The sequence below is a fragment of the Elgaria multicarinata genome, chromosome 1 (genome assembly GCF_023053635.1).
Source record: "Elgaria multicarinata webbii isolate HBS135686 ecotype San Diego chromosome 1, rElgMul1.1.pri, whole genome shotgun sequence".
NCBI lineage: Eukaryota > Metazoa > Chordata > Lepidosauria > Squamata > Anguidae > Elgaria > Elgaria multicarinata.
The window spans coordinates 163,001,499-163,021,525 of NC_086171.1; the positions used below are offsets into that span (position 1 = coordinate 163,001,499).

General features: G+C 44.3%; 1 protein-coding gene across 1 annotated transcript in view; it reads left to right on the plus strand.

Moving 5' to 3' along the window:
* The window catches only part of SCUBE3 (signal peptide, CUB domain and EGF like domain containing 3), a 152,074-nt gene extending 137,110 nt beyond the window's left edge, over positions 1–14,964 (plus strand). The window contains exons 14-22 of the mRNA XM_063141508.1: positions 638–799; positions 4,090–4,293; positions 4,586–4,747; positions 6,159–6,326; positions 7,270–7,431; positions 7,618–7,815; positions 10,764–10,916; positions 12,414–12,493; positions 14,183–14,964. Of these exons, the coding sequence (XP_062997578.1) occupies positions 638–799; positions 4,090–4,293; positions 4,586–4,747; positions 6,159–6,326; positions 7,270–7,431; positions 7,618–7,815; positions 10,764–10,916; positions 12,414–12,493; positions 14,183–14,332 (1,439 nt within the window). The 3' untranslated portion in view covers positions 14,333–14,964. The remainder of the gene's footprint in view (positions 1–637; positions 800–4,089; positions 4,294–4,585; positions 4,748–6,158; positions 6,327–7,269; positions 7,432–7,617; positions 7,816–10,763; positions 10,917–12,413; positions 12,494–14,182) is intronic.
* The last annotated feature ends 5,063 nt before the right edge of the window (positions 14,965–20,027 follow it).

The following is a 20,027-nucleotide window of genomic DNA, read 5'->3' on the forward strand; positions in this document are numbered from 1 at the left end:
CTGAGGCTTTTATGGTTTTGTGCCTTCTTCAAAGTTGTAACCGAACCCATCAGCAGAGTAAAGAGAGTAGAAGCATGAAAGGAAGATAAACCCTAAACTTAGGGAGCTCAACCTCCACAGCAGATAATGTAATGAGGAGCTCTGCAGATAGTTGTGTGGGAACTATCATTGTGTGGTCATGTCCAAGGAAGTGCCTTAGCTGCCAAGGGATAGACGTGGAAGTCCTGCAGGATAAAGGAGAAGAGCGCTGCTTGGTTTTTACAGAGGGAAATGCTCGTGAGGGTTTCAGATAGCTGTTGCTTGAAGTAGGTATGGGAAACCTCTTTCAGCCCGAGAGCCAAATTCAATTTTGGAGAAGCTTGGAGGGGCACAATCCAGTGGTGGGTGGAGCCAAAGGCAAAAGCGGCAGGCGAAACCAAAAAATACTAGCAGACTTTCTCTTAAAGGTCTTACTGCCTGTAACTAAGCTTTAGCAGAGGCATTTCAACCTTTTAAAATGGGAAAAGCTGGAAAACCACCAAACTATCGGTGGTTGGGCGAAAGGGGTGGGGCTAGGGGCAGGGGTTGTGGCCATCTGGAGGCCGAAGGTTCCCCACCCCTGGCATAAAGGATACTGACACTGTCCCATCTCCGCTAGGTGGGTCAGCCCCTTGCTCAGATTGCCAGGTGACTTTTGTGAACCTAAAGTGTGACTCGTCAAAGAAGGGCAAGGGACGCCGGGCTCGCAACTCTCCCAACAAGGAGGTGACCCGCATCACGCTGGAGTTTGAAGCTGAAATCAAACCTGAAGAGATCACAGGTAGAGGAGGTGACTGAGAAGACTGGGCTTCTGCCAAAGGGACTGTGGGTGCTTCCACATGAGGTGTTTAGCATGGAATTTCCATGCTTTGTTCGCTTACTTTTTCATGGGGCATCCACAACACACCACCATCCAGTCATGTCATTCTGTATTTTCCCTGTGGTTGTTCAGTCTTTTCTCAGACTGCAAAAAGTCCAGCTTTTTCCCCCAGGAAAATGGAGAACAAGCTCTACAGGCATAGATGCCTTTAGTGCTAATTTTCCATCTTTTTAAGGAGTGGGATTTTGATGTAGGCAGTGATATATCTGGAAAGTTAATCACAGCTCACTTTGTTTGTTTGTTTAAATAAATAAATAAAAGCTAAAATGCTTTTCTGGGTTATTTGAAAAGAAAGTCAAATATAAGAGCTATAACACTACAATGTTTTGATGATAATGCTTTTTAAAAAATAAATAAAACCCTTTCTAATCACTGCCATTAATCCTGTTGTTAAAATGGCAGTGAGTGAGGGGGGAAGTATACTCTTTTTTTAAAAAAAAAATCCTATTATTGTATTATAGTGTTATAGCAATATAATACCATGATATACTTTTGTTTGATAGTTTGTTTATTTACTGCGTTTCTATATTGCCCAAGAACAGTTCATAAAAAAAGTTAAAACAATACGATACATAAATATAATAAAACAGTGTAAAACCTAAAACATATCAAAACAGCCACAGTAAAATCAACAAAAAATAAAAAAAATTAACATATTATTGTTGTGGTGGTGGTTGTTTATTACATTTCTATGCCGCCCCATAGTGAAAGCTCTCTGGGCAGTTTACAAAAGATTAAAACATTAAACATTAAAAATCGATATACAAAATTTAAAACCATAAAAACAGATAGCATACAAAGACAACGTCCGTTTAAAAACAACTTTGAACTCTCAGCCAGACCTAAATATAGATCTGGGGTCAATTAAAACTCAACATATGCTGTTAAATGCTTGGGAGAAGAGAAAAGTCTTGACCAGGTGCCAAAAAGATAACAATGTTGAGCCAGGCGGGCCTTGCCGGGGAGCACTACAACTGTCGTTCATTAAAAAGATATAAGCCAGAAAAGCATTTTAGCACTAATTAAGATTGATTAAAAAACCCACCAAAACCCACCATAAACATGAATTCATAAAATGGCACAAACCACAAGGATTCTAATGAATGTGTACCGAGCTTAAAATGGCCTCACCCACAGCAGCTATATCAGAAACGTAGTGGATTGTACACATAGAAAAAGCGCAATACTTCCGATCGTGTGGAAAGACAAATGCAATTCCACTCATTGCTTACACTGGCAGAGCAATTATTGGGTAATGCGAGGAGCCACCTGTCTGGAAGGAGCCTGGGTCAAAACAGTTCACAGGATAGGAAGGAGAACAGGCCTGCTTTTCCAGGAGTGCCTGTCTCAGAGGAGAGTGCTGGGCCTGCCTTCCCAATGCCTTCCCACTCCAAAAGATTGCATAGAAAAGGCAGCACCTGTGTCTCACTTGTGTGTTGCTTTTCCTGGAACACATTTGCCCCTTCACAAATCAGTGGCAACGTAAAGCCACCTCATCCTAGCTGATCTCGGGCCACAGACCAAAGATCTCATTACTCCATCTCCTAGTTTTAGATTCACATGCTTTTAATACCTATGCAGCAAGGAGCAGGACAGCACATACTGCAGGTGAACTAGGGAGGCACTGTCATAGTTAGGCCCTGACATTATGGCATGGTTACCCAAAAGATCAGCCACCGCTAATCTACACTGAGGGCTGGTTCACTCGTCTCACTACAATTGAATCATCATTTGTTTATCATGTGCCTCATAGCAGTAAGGTTGCAAACAGGGGGCTCTTTAGACTGCATGTTACACCTTTGCTAAATAGAACTGCACTGGCTGCATATAAGCTACCAGCCCAAATGTAAGTTTGTTGTTGTTGATACGTAAAGCAATTTGGGGCCAGGTTACCTCAGGGATCACCTCACCCCAGAAGGAGCACTTTTGATGGTGCTGCATAATCCTGAGGTTCGCCTTAGCAGTGCTAGTAATAGAGCAGGTTTCACATTATAGCACCTGTCTTCTAGAATATACTCTGTAGTCTTGATGTTTAGGAGATCTCTCTCTCTTTGCACAGGTTTTCCCTCAGGTGTGCCCAGCCATTAAAGCCATAAGTTTTATTGTTGATCAGCAGAATGATTATGTTATTGTTATATTTAGTGTTGATGGTGTTATTATGTTCACTGTTTTGATAATTTGTTGGGAAGCAGTATATACATTTGTGAAATAAATAAATACATGTAATGTTTAAAGGGGAGCACATCACAGCTAGGTCAGGGGTTGGCCATGTTCGGAGGAACCTACCGGGGGCCAGCCCTCACCCTTGCCACTGCAAAGCTGCTACCAAATTAAAAAGCGCAGTGATTTGGCCAGCAGAATTGCACTCCCGGGAGTGTGATTCTGCTTGCAAACAAGGCATATGCTCCCTGCATGCTTTGTTCCCTTGCAAAACTGCTCCTTTTTTGCTGCAGATACCACAGCAAATTCAGGGCCAGGGGCACAATTGGATGCAGCTCATGCGTCCCTCCTGCTCATGTAGCCCATCTCTGGGCTAGGTCTGGAGGAACTATGGCCAAGTCAGAGTTCTCTGCCCTTTGACCCTGTGAGTTTAGAAATGTGTGTCTCGCTTTTGGCTAATCACAAGGAGACACATAGGCCCCATTCACAAGACACTTTAAACCATGGCTTTAACCATGGTGGTTAAGCCAGAAAGCCAGGCTGTGTTCAGAAGACACCTTAAACCACAGCTTTAACCACAGTGAACAAAGCAAAAAGACTTATTCACAGTGGTTAAAACCATGGTTTAAGGTGTCTTCTGAACACGGCCTGGCTTTCTGGCTTAACCACCATGGTTAAAGTCATGGTTTAAGGTGTCTTTGAAAGGGCCCATTATGGTGATGCAACGAATGTGTGGGCTCTATAGTATTAACAAACTTCGAGCAGACACCAACTTATAAATTGGCTGGACTGCGAGAGTGAATATATCTAGAGTATATCCTGCCACCTGCTCCTCTTAAATGAAGATGCCAATGATGGAATCTGGAATGTTCTTCACGCAAAGCACCTTCCCCCAGCATGAGACTGGAGTAGAGTAGAAGGTGTTGAACGAACAGTGGCTGGAAGTAGGAAGGGCCATAAAGGTACCTTCGGAAATGCCTTCGCTCGTCTTAGTACTAGGTGACAGCACAGTCTCCTTCCCACCTCTCCAGCAAGCTGCAATCTGAACTGCGTGCGGCAGAAGGTGGAGAAGAAACTGAAGTCCGCCATCAAAGCCCTGAAGAAGTCCATAAACCAGGAACGATTCCTGATCCGCTTTTCAGGAATGGAATATGAGGTGGCACGGAAGCTGAGCGTGACTCCTGAGAGGCAGGAGAGCTGTGGGCCAGGACAGCAGAGATTGGGATCCAAGTGTGGTAAGGAAACAACCTGAGTGAGTTGGGAGTGAGGAAAGGAAGAGTATGAGGACCATTGGCAAATTAACTGCAAGCCTTTAGTGCTACACTGCTGCTCTGATGCCCTTGTTGCCGGCTCTAACATCTATGGCAGCCGCATGTGCTTACGGACAATAGATACGGTTACTGAGCTGTATTATTGTAACCTGGGCAAGGGGGAATTCTAGGGCCTTTGTCCAACAAGAAGGACGCGTGTTCTCTGGGGCATTGTCTTTTTTTACCTGTGTCACTAGCGCATTTGCCTCTCTCTTAGTTAGCTGCCTGCAAGGAACGTATTACCATGGCCAGATGGAGCAGTGCGTCTCTTGCCCTCCAGGGACCTACCAGGAGAAAGAAGGCCAACTCTCCTGTGACCTTTGCCCTGGAAGTGATGCTTATGGGCCAGCTGGAGCAACAAATATAAGCGCCTGTGCAGGTACAGGGATAAGCTGCAAGGTACCCTACATCTATAGCTGAGGTTGAGCCTCCCAGTACACCTGAGAACTGTAGTGTTAGGAACGGGGACTTAGTGGCCCCAGCAAAGGGAATGGAATGAACCACATCCACGGAAACAGCACTGTAGTGCTGCCGTCTGTTTCCCTTCCATGCTAAAGAAGAACTAATAGTTTGTGAGTAGTGGCCCCAAACCTGGGGTCTATGTCATGCCTGAGGGTACCAGTGTGCCCACAAACACCTCTCTTGGTGCCTGCCAGGCTTCCTGATTTTTTCCCCCTTAAGATTTTAACACCATAAATTTGTTTTGTTTTTAACTGGGAGGGGGCATGCATGCTGCAAAGCAAAGCGCTGCCTTTGAGTACATTTTTTAATGGGGCTTCAAAAGAGTAGTTTTCTGTTTTGGAGATCAGCCTCCACATCTGCCTTGTATTCAGCTTCTTAAGCAAATTCCCTTTTTTTTTTAGTCTCATCAATTTGCCTTCTGGGACAGACCATGCCCATCATGGCAACCATTTTATGAATGGGTAAGCCTTCCCATGGCAGCCATTTTGTGAGAGCACCCAAAATGCTATCTCAAAATTCCAAACGTGTCCACTGTCCCAAAAGGTTTGGGGAGCCCTGCCCTAAACCTGAATGCTTCATTCAGGAAACATTTGCCAATAGCCTTGGATGTCGGTTTTGTATGGACATATTTGGTATTGTTACTGCAACAAGCTTTGATATACTACAGGAATATCTCAAATTTTTCCTCTGAAAAGGGGCCCAAATGATAACTGCCAGATCTCTTTGCTTTCCTTCTAGCAATTTTTCTAGCTACTCTGGAATTAACTCCAGTAAACCACAGAAAAAACAAATTCACAAGAGGCTACAGCTGTACATGTGTTCCAAACTATTTCCTAATTCTCCGAATACTTCCAGGAAAAAGCTGTTGCCATTAATTGAAATAGGGCAAGATGGGTAACAGGGAAATGCACAAGACCCCTTCTCTGTTCATACTGTTGCAGCTTCAGGCAGTTCCTCTGAAATTAGAGACCCTTCTACAACACAGCAATGAGTTAAATAAAGGATCTGGGCTTGTGAAGCTGGAGCTACTGGGTAGTTCAGTGTCATTACTCACTTTATCCAACTGTACTTCATATTCAGGACTTGGATAAATGGCTCTGATAGTGGCTTTTCTCCTTCATGCCGTGGCTTTGTCACATCCCAGCGCAGAGGCACATATCTTGCCCTGGGCAATTTCTGGGATGGTGGATGGCTCCCATGGTGCTCTCCCATGGCTCTATATATTATAGTGCATGTTGCATGCAGCTGGTCTATTAGAAGCAACATGTGTGGCATGAGTGCGCCTCACCTTGTCCAATGACCATCTCTTTCTCCTGAATGGCCCACAGGTCAGTGTCCCCCCGGCCAGTACTCTGTAGATGGTTTCAAACCCTGCCAGCCGTGTCCACGCGGCACCTATCAGCCCGAAGCTGGCCGAGCGTTGTGTTTCCACTGCGGTGGAGGGCTGAATACCAAGCACGATGGAGCTTTTTCCTTCCAGGACTGCGATACCAAAGGTATGCTTGAAGCAGCAGCTCAGTCTCAGGGTACAGACAGCCCCCACACCAAGCCTCTGGGAGAAAGGTAGAGAAGAGGTAGCGCGTTGCCCTTCATTCAGTTTGACCTCAGCAGATAGCACGTCCATATCTGAGCAGCAGAGCCTCTTCCAGGATGACTCTGCTCTCCAAATCATGACAGCACTTCCCATTTTTCAGTGACCCACCAGAATAATGCAGCTAGAGACGGAAACACTAGAACAAGGGTAAGCAACCTGATGCCCCCTCAAGATATTTTGGACTACAATTTCCATAAGCCCCAGCCAGCATGGCTAATGTCAGGGATTATGGGACTTGTTTCTGGAGGGCGCCAGGTGGCCTATCTCTGCACTAGAGCATAGCATAGCGTCTAAGAAACTGGTCTATTTACTGGGAAGTCCTTGGTTTGAACCTCTGCTTCCTTATGGGATTGTTGCAAGGATTACAACAAGATAATGCACTTTGAAGATCTGAAAGCACTAGACAAGTGTCTATTATTATTGTTAATTATCATCTTCATTAGAGATAACATAATAAACAGGGCATTTGTGTCACAAGGGATTCTTGTGTGCAGAATATTGATTCCTTACGTCTAATGAAAAGTGTTATTATTTGGATCAATGCGCAGAAATAATCAACCCCAAGTTCAGTGTGTATTTTATTGGAGGGAAATAGAGAAGTTATAGTCATGTTCAGCAGGCATTTCAATACACTTAATGAATTAACCTGCAAATTGCCTTGCATCATTTAGATTATATCGAAACATCCTTACTGCATGATTAGCAGTAGTGTGCCACTGCCGCCACCGCCACCTTTACTGCCACAAATGATTTTTCAGTTACAATAACGCTTGCTGGTCTTGTATTGGGGTTTGGGGGTGTTTCTTTGAGGTCACTGACACTTTTCTCTTCTGTTCAATGTATAGTTCAATGCTCCCCAGGCCATTATTATAACACCAGTGTCCATCGCTGCATCCGCTGTGCTGTAGGCACCTATCAGCCAGACTTCCGCCAGAACTATTGCATCACATGCCCTGGAAATACCACCACAGACTTTGATGGCTCGACCTCTGTGTCACAATGCAAAAGTACGCTTTGCTCTCTGTGGGTTGTTTAGAATTGGGGGGTGGATTAAGGACTTGCTATTATTATGTACAGAAATCACTCTCTGAAATTCTTGATTTCCTTGACTTTTTATGTTTTCCCAGTACCCCAAATCTCCCTTGACAGTCAATCAGGTCCTCTTTCCAAACCCTCTACATGTTTCTTTGCAGACCGTCAATGCGGAGGGGAGCTGGGCGAGTATACTGGTTATATTGAGTCACCCAACTACCCTGGAAACTACCCTGCAAATGTGGAGTGCACTTGGAACATCAACCCACCTCCAAAGCGCAAGATTCTCATTGTGGTGCCTGAAATCTTCCTGCCATCTGAGGATGAATGTGGGGATGTCCTGGTCATGCGGAAAAACTGTAGGTAACCGAATGCTGTGTTGGGGGACATGCAAAAAATAGTGGGACAATGGGAGCATGCCTAGATTTCCTCCCAGCAATCTGGACTGTGGAAACCTAGGGAGCACTGGAGACCCTGTCTCCCTGTCAGCACCAGTAAGTGATCAAGCGAAATGATTCGTGTCTGTCAAAGCTGATTTGGGGGTGGGTGGGAGATGGGATGACAATTCATTCTATGCCTTAATGATTGAGGACCAAGCCAAAGTTAGCAGCTTTATAGGACCAGCTGCCACCTAATCCCTGCTTAGTTGATAGCTGCAGTACCACCCCCTGGCCTTCTGCATTGAGGTGCTGGAGAGCAGCAGTGAGCAAACCAGTAGCACCTTCCTCCAGCAAGCTGCCATGGTGTGTAAAAGAATAAAATGCCTGGGCTCTGCTGCGAGGTCTCCATTTTGAGTCTCCTGGGGCATTAGAGTGCTGATTGCCCACCCAACAGGATACTGAGTCAGCTATAAAGATCTGACTTCCTCAGGACCTATCCTGCTGTGCTTTCTCATTGATCCTTCCATCTGCAGTTTTTCAAGTGGTCATCTGTGCACTCATACATAAAGGCTCAGGGCCTATACGGAGCCTCATTCTGGAAACTTCTATAGCTGAGGAACTTTTGGCAGGAAACCCTCCCCCACTGTTCCAGTATGGATGTTCGTACTGACTTTCTTTGTGGTCCTCAGTTCCTTAGGACCACCAACCATAGCCTCAGAACCTAGAAAGACTTCGGTACCAATGCCATTATCTACATCAACACTGAAGTGGGGATGGTGGGTGGGTGGGTTGTGTGAATGCACAGATGAGCGCTTGAAGAACTACAGTTACAGGTAAGTACCCTGCCTTTCTCCTTTGGGGTCTCTGTGCATCACACATATGGGCAAATAGCAAACTGACTTACTGGGGGTGAGTTGATATCTTATTGCAACATCATAGACAGATCTGCATTCCCGAAAGAGCTGTCAACTCTGGCTTCTATGTCAAATTGGTAGTGGCCAATAAACATCGATAGCTTTGACTAAGTGGCTGCCCATCATAGTTCAGGGAGAGATACTCCTTCCCCAAATGCCACAGACATCGCTGTGGCATGAATATAACGTGCCCTGATCGGATCCATCACTTTGAGACCATTCAGTTCGTAAGTCAGTTTTGATAGAGTGGTCCACCCAGGAGGAAAACCTCTGTGCGGAGATGGGGTGTCCAGAGCGGCGTCCCCCATAACAGATGAAGAAACTAGGGAAGTGCCAAAAAAGCTCTGTCCTTGACTTGTAAAAGACTACCACCTTCTGAACGTCCAGAGTGTGTGGCGACGAGAAGAAAGCAGGGAGGATTATGTCTTGACTGAGATGAAAATCAGACACCCCCTTGGGTACAAAGGCAACATTGGGGCAGAGCACCATCTTCTCCTGATGGTATGTCATGTAAGGCGGGTCAACACACTGGGTGCACAGTTCACCTGATATGAAATAACGGTGATCAAGAAAATATTTTCCACAAAAGCAGCAGCTTGAAAGGCTTGGTGGTCAGTGCTTATAAAACGATCAACTAGGTACAAGGTGTCAGATTGGTGGAACAAGATTCTGCACCCTGCGGAGATATTGTTTCACAACTGGATAGGAAAAGGCATAGAAACGGTCTTCCGCTAGGTGAGAAGTTGAGATGGCTGATAAGTACACTCATAATGACGAGGGTTAAAAGAAGGAGACCAGGAACTGTAGGTCTTGGTGCAAAGGGCCCCTCAACAGTGGTGAAAGAGCAGAATGCCACCCATTTATGGGCATAGGAGAGTCTCGTAGCTGGTTTATGAGCCGCCTCAAGTATGCGCTGCACTGATGCAGGGATAGGGCAGGATGCGCTAGCTACTGGATTCTCCATGTGGGCATGCAAGGTCCATCATTAAGACTTGAGACAGGGAGGGCTGGAGGAATGGGATGCCTGCTAGTAGGTTGGTTGTGTCCTTTCACCACATGAGCATGGTGGCCACACAGCGGGGAATCCAAAGGCGGATATATCACACATCCACCATAGGACTGAAAGCACAGATGAACTTACTTTGTAGCATCTGCATTCTGGAGGTGCACGAACTGCACTACTGAAGTAGTTTACTGCCACTGCGGATACCTTTGTGGAATGGGCCATACACCCTGAAGCGACGAGACGATCAAAGAGATCGCAAACAAAAATAAAACAAAGCCAGATAGTTAGAGATAATGGTAGAAGAACAAAATAAAAACTTAACCAGTCAGAAATAGTCTCAGTGAACGACAAGCGAAGTTCCCAATGAGGCTACCAGAATGGCGGTCAAAAGAGAAAGAATAGGTGGGAACCCACTAGGGACAATGGGGGAAGGTTCCTGCCAAAAATTACTCAACTAAAGAAGTTTCCCGGACGAGGCTCCACACAGGCACAGAGCCCATGTGTGTGTTGCACAGAGATCATGAAGAAGATCAGTAGGACCTGTTTGTCTGAAGCCCCCTCAGTCTGTGGTTTCTCTTTCATAATGTACGATGTGCAATCTTTCTGTGCCACCAAATAGGATACACACACCCAGATTTCACCTTTTTGAGTATTCAAATCTTCCAAATGAATCTTCACTGCTTTTTTCAGCCCTCAGTGGCTTTTTAGAGATCTCAGCCTAAGTTGACAAATGGCATTCGGCTGTGCTCATTGAAGGTATGCTTCCTTGGAAAGAGACCCCCAGAGTGTGTACCAATCGCTGACACTTGCCCCACAGGTGTTAGGGCTTTTGGCAAAGGTGAGGCAAAAAAAATCAAGAAAAGCCATGCTTGGATTGCAGAGGATTGGATTCCTCTTTGCTCTACTTTCCCAAATGCTTTCATTTAGTGTATCTGGAGTGAGCATGGGGTGGTGGCTGTCTGTGTGATTCCAGTCAATACACGGTCCCTTTCTGTTCTCCCCTCCAGCCTCTCCTTCCTCCATCACAACCTATGAGACATGCCAGACGTATGAGAGGCCCATAGCCTTCACTGCAAGGTCCCGAAAGCTGTGGATCAACTTTAAAACTAGCGAAGCTAACAGTGCCAGAGGCTTCCAGATCCCTTATGTCACCTATGATGGTAAGTAGGAGGAATAGCGGGCTATAAGAAAGTACACAATCTGCACTATGGCAGAGGTTCCACAATGCATAGGGAAAACATCTGGAGGATGGAGTGGGGCTGTGCCTCCTGGCCCTGCCTCTGACATCATGTGAACATCAAGTGAGCATGGGGACCTGCCAAGCCTACACACCTGCAATTCTGTGTGAAGAGGCTTCTGCAAAACACATGGGTGGTGGGAAGCATGGTTGGCACAACATCTGGGGTAGGGCCAGGAGGTGTGGTTCCACCCTGTCCTCCATGGAGGGAACATCTGTATAAGGCTGGTGTGGGAGGCCAAAGCATGATTTAGAATAGCAGTGAGGTCTGATGTCCTAACCCTCCGTTCTGCAAGTGGATCATGACTAAAATTCTACAGAAGGCTGTACAGATCATTTTAAAGGTTTCTGTGCCAGTTGAGAAGCACACACAAAGAACTTCAAACAGTGAGCGGTGAAGATTAAGAAGCGGTTAATATTAAAACCATAGAAAGTTTGTTTAAGGGCCACAGAAATCTACTGTGCGCTCTTACATTCACTCCTGCATCCACTTTATTTGTGGCTTTTCTGATCTACAAGAACCCATGCACCATTCTTTTTCACCCCCCTTCCTCCATTCCTAATTAGTAACAGAGCTTGGCTGACTCCAAGTTCCTGTATCTAAAAAAATGTTGTGTACACAAGTCTGAATACAGTTGAAAGCCCCAGCAACTCCCTTCCATGTCCCGCTTTTCCCAGCCTCCAGATATTTGCTTCACTCCACCAATTTGGGCCATCGTTCCCTGGGTTTCCTTGCCTATTGGTCCCACAGATCAGGCTTGCTATTGCCACCATCTCTTTCTCACCTGTAGCTGTGCGAGATAAGATGCATTTATTTATTTTATTTTATTTTATTTATATTCCACCATTTTTCTCTCTTGCAAGGAACCCAAGGCAGCTTACATGGTCCTTCTCCTCTCCATTTTATCCTCACAACAACCTTGTGAGATAGATTAGGCTGAGAGTCAGTGACCGGCCCAGTGAGCTTCATAGCTGAGTGGGGACTAGAACCTGGATCTCCTGAGTCCCAGTCCAAAGCTCTAACCACAATACTACACTGGCTGTGGTGGAGCAAAGACAAATCCCCAACTTGAATACTTTTCTTTAACTGGCCACTATCCATCTGTAGCACTCCGGCTAGTCTTTGGTTGCCCTCCCTTAGAATATTAATAAGCCATTTCAAATTGTGGAGTTGCATGCTGGGAGAAATGAAGAAGGGTGTTACACACACACACACACACACACACACACACACACACACACACACCCAAAGAGAGACATTGATAGGTCCTTGAAACAACTTTGTGGAATACCAAATTCCCTTCTCTGATAGCTATTTAATAATATTTTTATACATGTATGCATTTATTTTTAATAGTGGTTAACTCGCTGACTGCTTTTCCATCCTCACTGTCTCCCCCTTTCTCTCTCAACCATGCAGAGGATTATGAGCAGCTGGTGGAGGACATTGTACGGGATGGCAGGCTATACGCATCTGAAAACCATCAGGAAATACTGAAGGCAAGCTCAGTGGTAGAGCACATGCTTAGCATGCAGAAGGTGCCATATTCACCTCCAGTTTAAAAAAAAGGATCTCGAGGAGCAGGACTAAGGGGCTGTCTATATGCTGTATTTGCCCTGCGGTGGCTGCATGGTGGCACTGCATCAATTATACACCGCAGCTGCCAACTCGCAGCCACCGTGGGGCTTTTCCCCAAAGCTGCAAATTTTAAAAGTCATGAACTTCCCCTGGCTTCAAGCTGGGGGTGTTCCAGGGTGGATGGTGACTGCTGATAGGACACCAGAAGTGTGGGGATGCCAGACAAGGGGCAGGGGATGGGTTTGGTGAGCCACACGGCTGCCGGGAAGCCCACACTCCCTGCTGCTGCGGGGATTTCCTGCCCCCAGTCTGCAACAGTGGTACCGCAGGGCGTCAAGAGGAAGGAGCAACAAAGCAGTGCTGTGAAGACACCCCCTAAGAAAGATTTCTCTGCTTAGAGAGCCCCTTGAAGGGGGTGGAGAAACAATAATGCCCTGACATGAAGGGCCAAACATGACACGAAGCAGATGGTTACAATTGCCACTTTCTCCCACCACACACACACTTTTTTTTTAGTGAAAGCAGATTCAGAGGCCCTAGAGCACATCATTACCATGGTTATGTGGCATAAAATCTTTCCTTTCTTTACCACTTTCCAGCCAAAAATCTCCCCCTCCCTCCTGAAGTTACTGTTTGCCCTCAAAGGAGCTGTTTTCACGAAATAGCACCATTAGGTGCAAATAGCTGCTGGAGGGCCGGGACGATCGGTGGGGAAATGGTTCTGGAAGGAAAGAATGAAAGCCCCCTCTGGATGCACTGCACTTCCAAACCAGATTGCATCCGCCACCCCAGCCCCCATGTCTGTTTTTGCTAGAAAATATAAAAGGAGTAGCCAGTTGTAAGCATGCTTTTTAAAGCACTTGCTTAATATAACATGTAGTCTGGCCGAAAGCCATGCATTTCCCCCTGGCTGCATATTACTGGGAAACAGCAGGGGTGTGTGAGTCGGTGTTACAGTGCAAATGTTTCCCTAACACACAGTTTGGGTTTCGATCACACTCTTCCAGTAGGCTTAGCAGTGACCTATAAGCTGACTGCAACTTGCCAGCCATGTATAGCAGCCCACCAAGAGCGCAAAAATGCCTGGGGTGGTGTTGCCAAACTTTGCTCCCAGAGGTGCACCCCTGTTGGGCTGCATTTGGTTTGTGGAGCCAGAGGTTGTGCAGTTGTGAAATAGCAGAAGATGTGCTCAGACCTGAACTTCAGGGACTTGCCACCTCTGTGTAGGGCTCTCTGCTGCTTGGCTTCTTGTTTTACCTATTATTGGTGCATTTCTACTAAGTATTGGGCAAGTCCTACCCACCGTCTCCAGATCCCGCCACAAAATGTACTTTTGGTCCTAGACAGACTCTCTTACTTTTCTGATCTTCCTAGTGTTTCATGGTAGAATTTCTTACTTTGTTAAGTTTTATGTGCTTGGTGCACATAAAACGAGGTATTGGGTCGGTGTCTGCCGACTCTAGTTTTCAGCCTTACCACCTATACGGCAAAGGTGGTTCTGATTCCCAGGCTGGTCATCTCTCTGTCAAGGCCAACCTGTGGATGTTGGCCGTGCGTACTGCCTCTTGCCCCTAAAGGTAATGCATCCATTCTGTTTCTTTTCCCTGCAGGACAAGAAGCTTATCAAAGCTTTCTTTGACGTGCTGGCTCACCCGCAAAACTACTTCAAATACACAGAGAAACACAAGGAGATGCTGCCACGTTCCTTCATCAAACTCCTCCGCTCCAAAGTTTCCAGCTTCCTCAGACCTTACAAATAGCCTCGTGACACTTTCACCAGCCTTCCAGGCTCCTCGACAGCCAAGAAAACTTTTTCTTACACTTATTCTTATTTTTCAATGACTTTTTCTACAAATACAACCCTGCCATTTCTCACTATGCAGATGACTCTAACCATTGGTCTTTCCTTGGCTTTTCTTCAAACCAAATTCACCAATGACGTTGTCCAGGGAAGGAGCAACTGGCAGCCATGAGGGAACTAAATCCCATCCCCTGTGCTTTCCGTACTGAAGTCTCAGCCTACGGAGATCACATATCCCAGTAAGTGATGCCCTCTTCACAAGTGGCCTCTACTGGGACCTGTAACTCCAGGGCAGTTTCAGCCTTCTCCCATATATGCAAATTATGTGCAGCCCCTTGTGCTGTAGGGTGGTTGTCAAAGAGGACATGTGGGTACATCTCTCTGCATGACTGTCCGTTTATAGAAAGGGACACCCCTGCTACCATATCATGTCTCTGGCTGCTGGGACACAGACAAAATGGTGTGGGTGGGTGTCTTTGAGCAGCTACTAAGCAGTGGAATTGGTCCAGCTGAACTCTTTTGTAAAGAACTGGGGGCAAAGGACACCCAGAATGCAGAAGGTTATGCCTTATTTATCAGACTGTTTTGTTTTTAAAGAAAAATAAATCAAGCACAGTCTTGCAGAGAGGATCAGACTAAAAAATAATAATTGCAAATTGTTCAAAGGAAGACCATACGAAAGAAGAAGACCTATTACGGAAGTGTGAAAGAAAACGGCCCATGTTTGTGATGGCAAGTTTGGTGACTAGAAGGGCATCATTTCATGACGGAGTCTTGACTTTTTGCATTTGAAGAAAGCATGGCCTAGCCACGTTCTCATATGGAATGATGTCTGGAAAAAGGGGAGGAAAACTTGGTGAAAAGTGAGACTTTCCGATGTGAATTCTCCCCCACGGACATTCGTGTTGAGAGATCAGACTTCTTATAAGCTCTGCCAAAGAGTAACTTGATGACAAAAAAAAGCAAGCAGTGTGAAGGGCAGGAGTGAGTGAATGTTTGTGCACTAGGATGTTCTCCTTTCTACCTTTTTCATATTATTAAGTGCAATCATTTTGAGTTGTCTTTATATTATTTAGAGGGAAGGTTTTTTTTTTCTACTAGAAACTACAATATTTATACCTGCCTGAGAAAAGAGAATGTGTGTGTGTGCGCGCGCATGTGTTAAAAATGAAACAGAAACAAGGAGTTGGGGAAATTATGGCAGGAAATGTGACTTACGTTTTCAGCTCTTGGAATCTTTTGTTTTCTTTACCACAGTAAATTGCAGTGTAAATCCTGAAGACAGAATTCCCTGATTATCCTGCAACCATGAAAGGTACACGGAACATGAGCTGAACATTTCCTGTTGGCTGGAAATTATCTTTTGGCCACAAGCAGCTCTTGAGAGTCAGTTCCATTCAAATGTGACTAAAGGCATCTTTTGAATGCATATCAGAGATCACATATTGGAATCCATCTCCATGTTACACTCCCAGCATGTGCAATGCATAGCTTCACTGTCACTCTTCCTGACAAGTTAGCTTTGCACGAGTAGGGAGGTTTCGATATATTCAAATCTGAGATCCCCTATTTACAGACTGAGGTGGCATAGGTCACTTTCATAATATTTCAGAAAGTGCTGATTTCTAAAATAAGAGGTGCTGGAGCTCAGGTCTCCTGGGAAGTCACACCCTCCACCTGGAGGCTATTTCTCCTAATTCAGAGTTGCAGCCATGGATTCTCAACCAGAAGGGAAATTCTCTCTGCACCTGCTCAAAGATACTCTTGTCTTTCCATGTTCCAAGGCTGAGTTCAGCATTGAACACAGGTTTTGGCGTAAGCCCTGGCTGATATTAAACTTTGACCAGTGTGTCATCTTTGTCAGTTTAAAATTTCCCCTAGATATGTTCTAGGGAAACCATATTCAAGTGCAAATAAGTAGTGGTGAAATCCCAATTTATATCGGTGAAATTTTTACCTTCTCTGAGCCATGACCTGAAACTAACCATGAAAATTGTTATCTAAAAGCCTGCACTTGGATCTCCATATTGATGCTTTTCTACCTGGTTTTTTGTTCCTTCTCTTTAACCTGATCCAAAATCAGAATTAGCTCAACTAAATTCACTGGAATTATTTCAGAATTGAAGTAGTATTACCTCAGATATAAACATGGTTACAGTACTTCAGTAGAACAGATCCCAACACAGGAACAACTAAGACTTGACATCTAGCACTAATTTCATCAGATTTTGCTATCTATATTTACCTGTTTATACTTTTATTTTGAGAGCGGGGGGAGTCTATTGTTTACTATAAGAGAAGGTAAGAGGCAGAACCAGAACAGGGGGGCAGTTCTGAAGACAAAACTTGACTTGGAAATTTGACTTGGAAATCCTACCTGATTTCCTTTTAGCTAGAACCCTTGTTCCCATTCTGTCTCTATCCAAACACAGAAAATTTAAAGGTTTGAAAAGCTGAAAATTCCATCTCAACATAGGAAAGGTAACAACTTTTAAACAACCAAGCTGAAATATTTATAACGGTGTTATGCAGTATGCCACAGTTCATTATCTCCTGCAAAATAATGATTAAATGATGAAAAGGTGTAGTCCATAAAGTTATTTGCACTTGATAAAAGAAATTGTATCTGAACTTGTAAAAAGAAAAGTTGGCATTTCGTATTGTCTTTTTTTTTTAATTATTAAATGGAATTTCTTGGTGTTGTGTTGATCTTTCAAATGTGATTCCCACTCCTTATTTGTATATCCCTAATGCATAGCATTTACTAATACTTGGAGTTTTGTCCCTGCCTCCTCCCCCCACCCACCCACCCACTTCCCCCCTCTTGTTCCCTTTTGGCTGATATTGGCACTATACAGCTTCCAAGAACCAAGAGTTATTTGAATTCCACTAAACTATGCTAGTATTTGTACTGTGATACTCCTGATATAGTCCACTATGGTGTCAGATGCTGAAGGAAAACAAAATCCATCTTTCCCCTTCCCCCCCACCAAAGACTAAGCAAAGCAGCATAAGAGAAAAGAATGCACACATAATACAAATGGAGGAGCAAACAGAAACAGTAGAAATGAAAACTGTTCACCTCCTTTTCTAGGAACTAGATTCAAAGCTGCTACCTACCACAAAATGTAGTGATAGCCACCAGTTTGGATGGCTCCAAAAGTGAGATGGATAAATTCTTGGAGAAGGCTATCAATGGCTACAAGTCTGATGGCTATGTATCAGACCTCCTGTATCAGAGGCAGTAAGCCTATGTGCACCAGTTTCTGGGCAACATGGGCAGGAGGGTGCTGTTGCAATGTGCCCTTTCTCTGGGTCCCTGGTTGACAGCTGGTTGGCCACTGTGTGAACAGAATGCTGAAATAGATGGACCCTTGGCCTGATCCAGCATGGCTCGTCTCCTATGTTCTTAACGTGCCTTATCAAAGAGGAAGTTATGATAAGTGTTTTGAGCTACTTTTGTCGCCTTTCCCTGCCCCTCCCCCGGCCCCCAGTGCTGATCCTGTTAGTATATAATGGATGCTTCTGGACCTGGTTTTTATTGGGCAATCACCCTGCCTCATTCACAAAATTTTACAAGGGGTCCAGATGACATTGTGTTCCCCTTTTGTAATTCCCCCATGTTTTCCCCACCTCTCCTGTCCACAAAAAGAATGATTTCTGTTAAGGTGGAATAGCTGCACAATATATTTTGAAGGTAGCAGGAACCATTAGTTTGGAAGCGCCTTTGGACTAGCAGCAATCAGTATAGACACAGCTGGCTTGCAAGTGTCCATTCGGCATGTCTTCAGCCTGCCATTCACCTACAAGGCCACTACAGTCACTGGAGAAAGTGGACATTTGGAATTAACCTTAGCAACTGATGGTCCCTGTGAATAAAAATGACCTCCATTCCCACAAAGCATAACCTACTTGCAATTATTTTCCTTAATCAATCCTCCCAGAAATCCCTTCCAGAGCAAACCCAAATGTTACAGAGGAAAGATGGGGCTCCCAACCCCAGATTTTCTTGTGTTATGGGGAGCCATTTCATTTCAAGTTGCAATAAAGAACTATGCATAAACTTCAATGAAAGCAAATATCCAAATAAGTATCAATCCACAGATGGTGTTTATACACTACCTGTTCAGATGTTGACAGTGCTGTAAGTGTAAGTTCTTCAATCCATTGCATTATAGGAGGTGAGTGTTTATCCTTCCAGTATTGCAATATCAGTCTGTTAGCTGTCAGAAGGGCACAAAGGAGGTGAGTGTTTATCCATTTGCACTGACCATGCAGGAAGCAGGTGGTTCATTTTAAAAAGCATGTACATCAGTAAATATTAAAGAGTGTTCTAGTACAAAGTTTATCTGTATAATGCCTTCCTCCTCAAAATGGCCAACTACCGGGCACTGCCAAAACATATGTTTAAAAGAAGCATTAGCTGCATTACACCTCCAACAATTAGCTGAGTTAGACAAACCCTTATTAAAGAGACGTCACGGTTACCAATAAATATGAAACATTTTTACTGAATAATAATTATTTATTTCTTACCCGCCTCTCCACTTAGATCGAGGCGGGGAACAACAGTGAATATAAAACACATTAAAAACTGATTAAAAACATAGCATATATGATTAGAACATCCTAAAATCATTCTAAAATTTCACTGGATAGGCCTGCCGGAATAGATCAGTCTTTATTGCTTTTTTAAATGCTAAAAGACTGTCAAATTGATGAATCTCCTCCAGCAGGCCATTCCACAGTCTGGGAACAGCAGAAGAGAAGGTCCTCTGGGTAATACCCGTCAACCTAGCTTTGGTTGACTGAAGTAGATTCTTCCCAGAGGACCTGAGTGTGCTGGGCAGATTGTACGGGAGAAGGTCATCCTGCAAGGAGCCTGGACCCAAACCATGTAGGGCTTTAAAGGTAATAACCAACACTTTATACTTCACCCAGAAACTAATTGGCAGCCAGTGAAGAGATTTTAAAACTGGTGTTTTAAGATACAACCTGAGATCCATAGACATATCAGAGGCAATCTAGTTCCCAATTCCATTCCTGAAAGACCCTGTATAACATATTTATTCACAAATAAGTATAGACATAGATTGCAGGCTGATTGGCCTTAATAAGTACTTCCAATAGCAAGTGAGATGCTGAAGCTGTGAAAGTGGCAGGGCCAAACCTAGATACTAACAAATATGAATGAATGAATAGTTTATTACAGTCACAAAGCAATTTACAATTTTGTACAAAGAAAACAAACAAACAGTAATTAAATAAAACCAGTAAATTAAATAAAACAAGTAAATTTTAAAATAGGGTCCACATTGTTTGCATTGAATTAAGAAGGAACCTCGCAACCTTCTCAGTGACATAGGATAAATCATTAAGATACTGACAAATATGCAGTTGCAGGTATTGCCATTCAGCCATAGCTAGCAAATCATGTGTAGCCCGCAAAACAGAATGACAAAAACTCATTATCAGAACCTACCAGCAGATCCTGTATTTTATGCATCGAAATTGATATATTCAAATATATGTACTCACATTTCTTATTTTGTTGTTATTGAAATTTTACAATAAATTATTTATTTATTTATTTATTACATTTCTATACTGCCCAATAGCCGGAGCTCTCTGGGCGGTTCACAAAAATTAAAAAC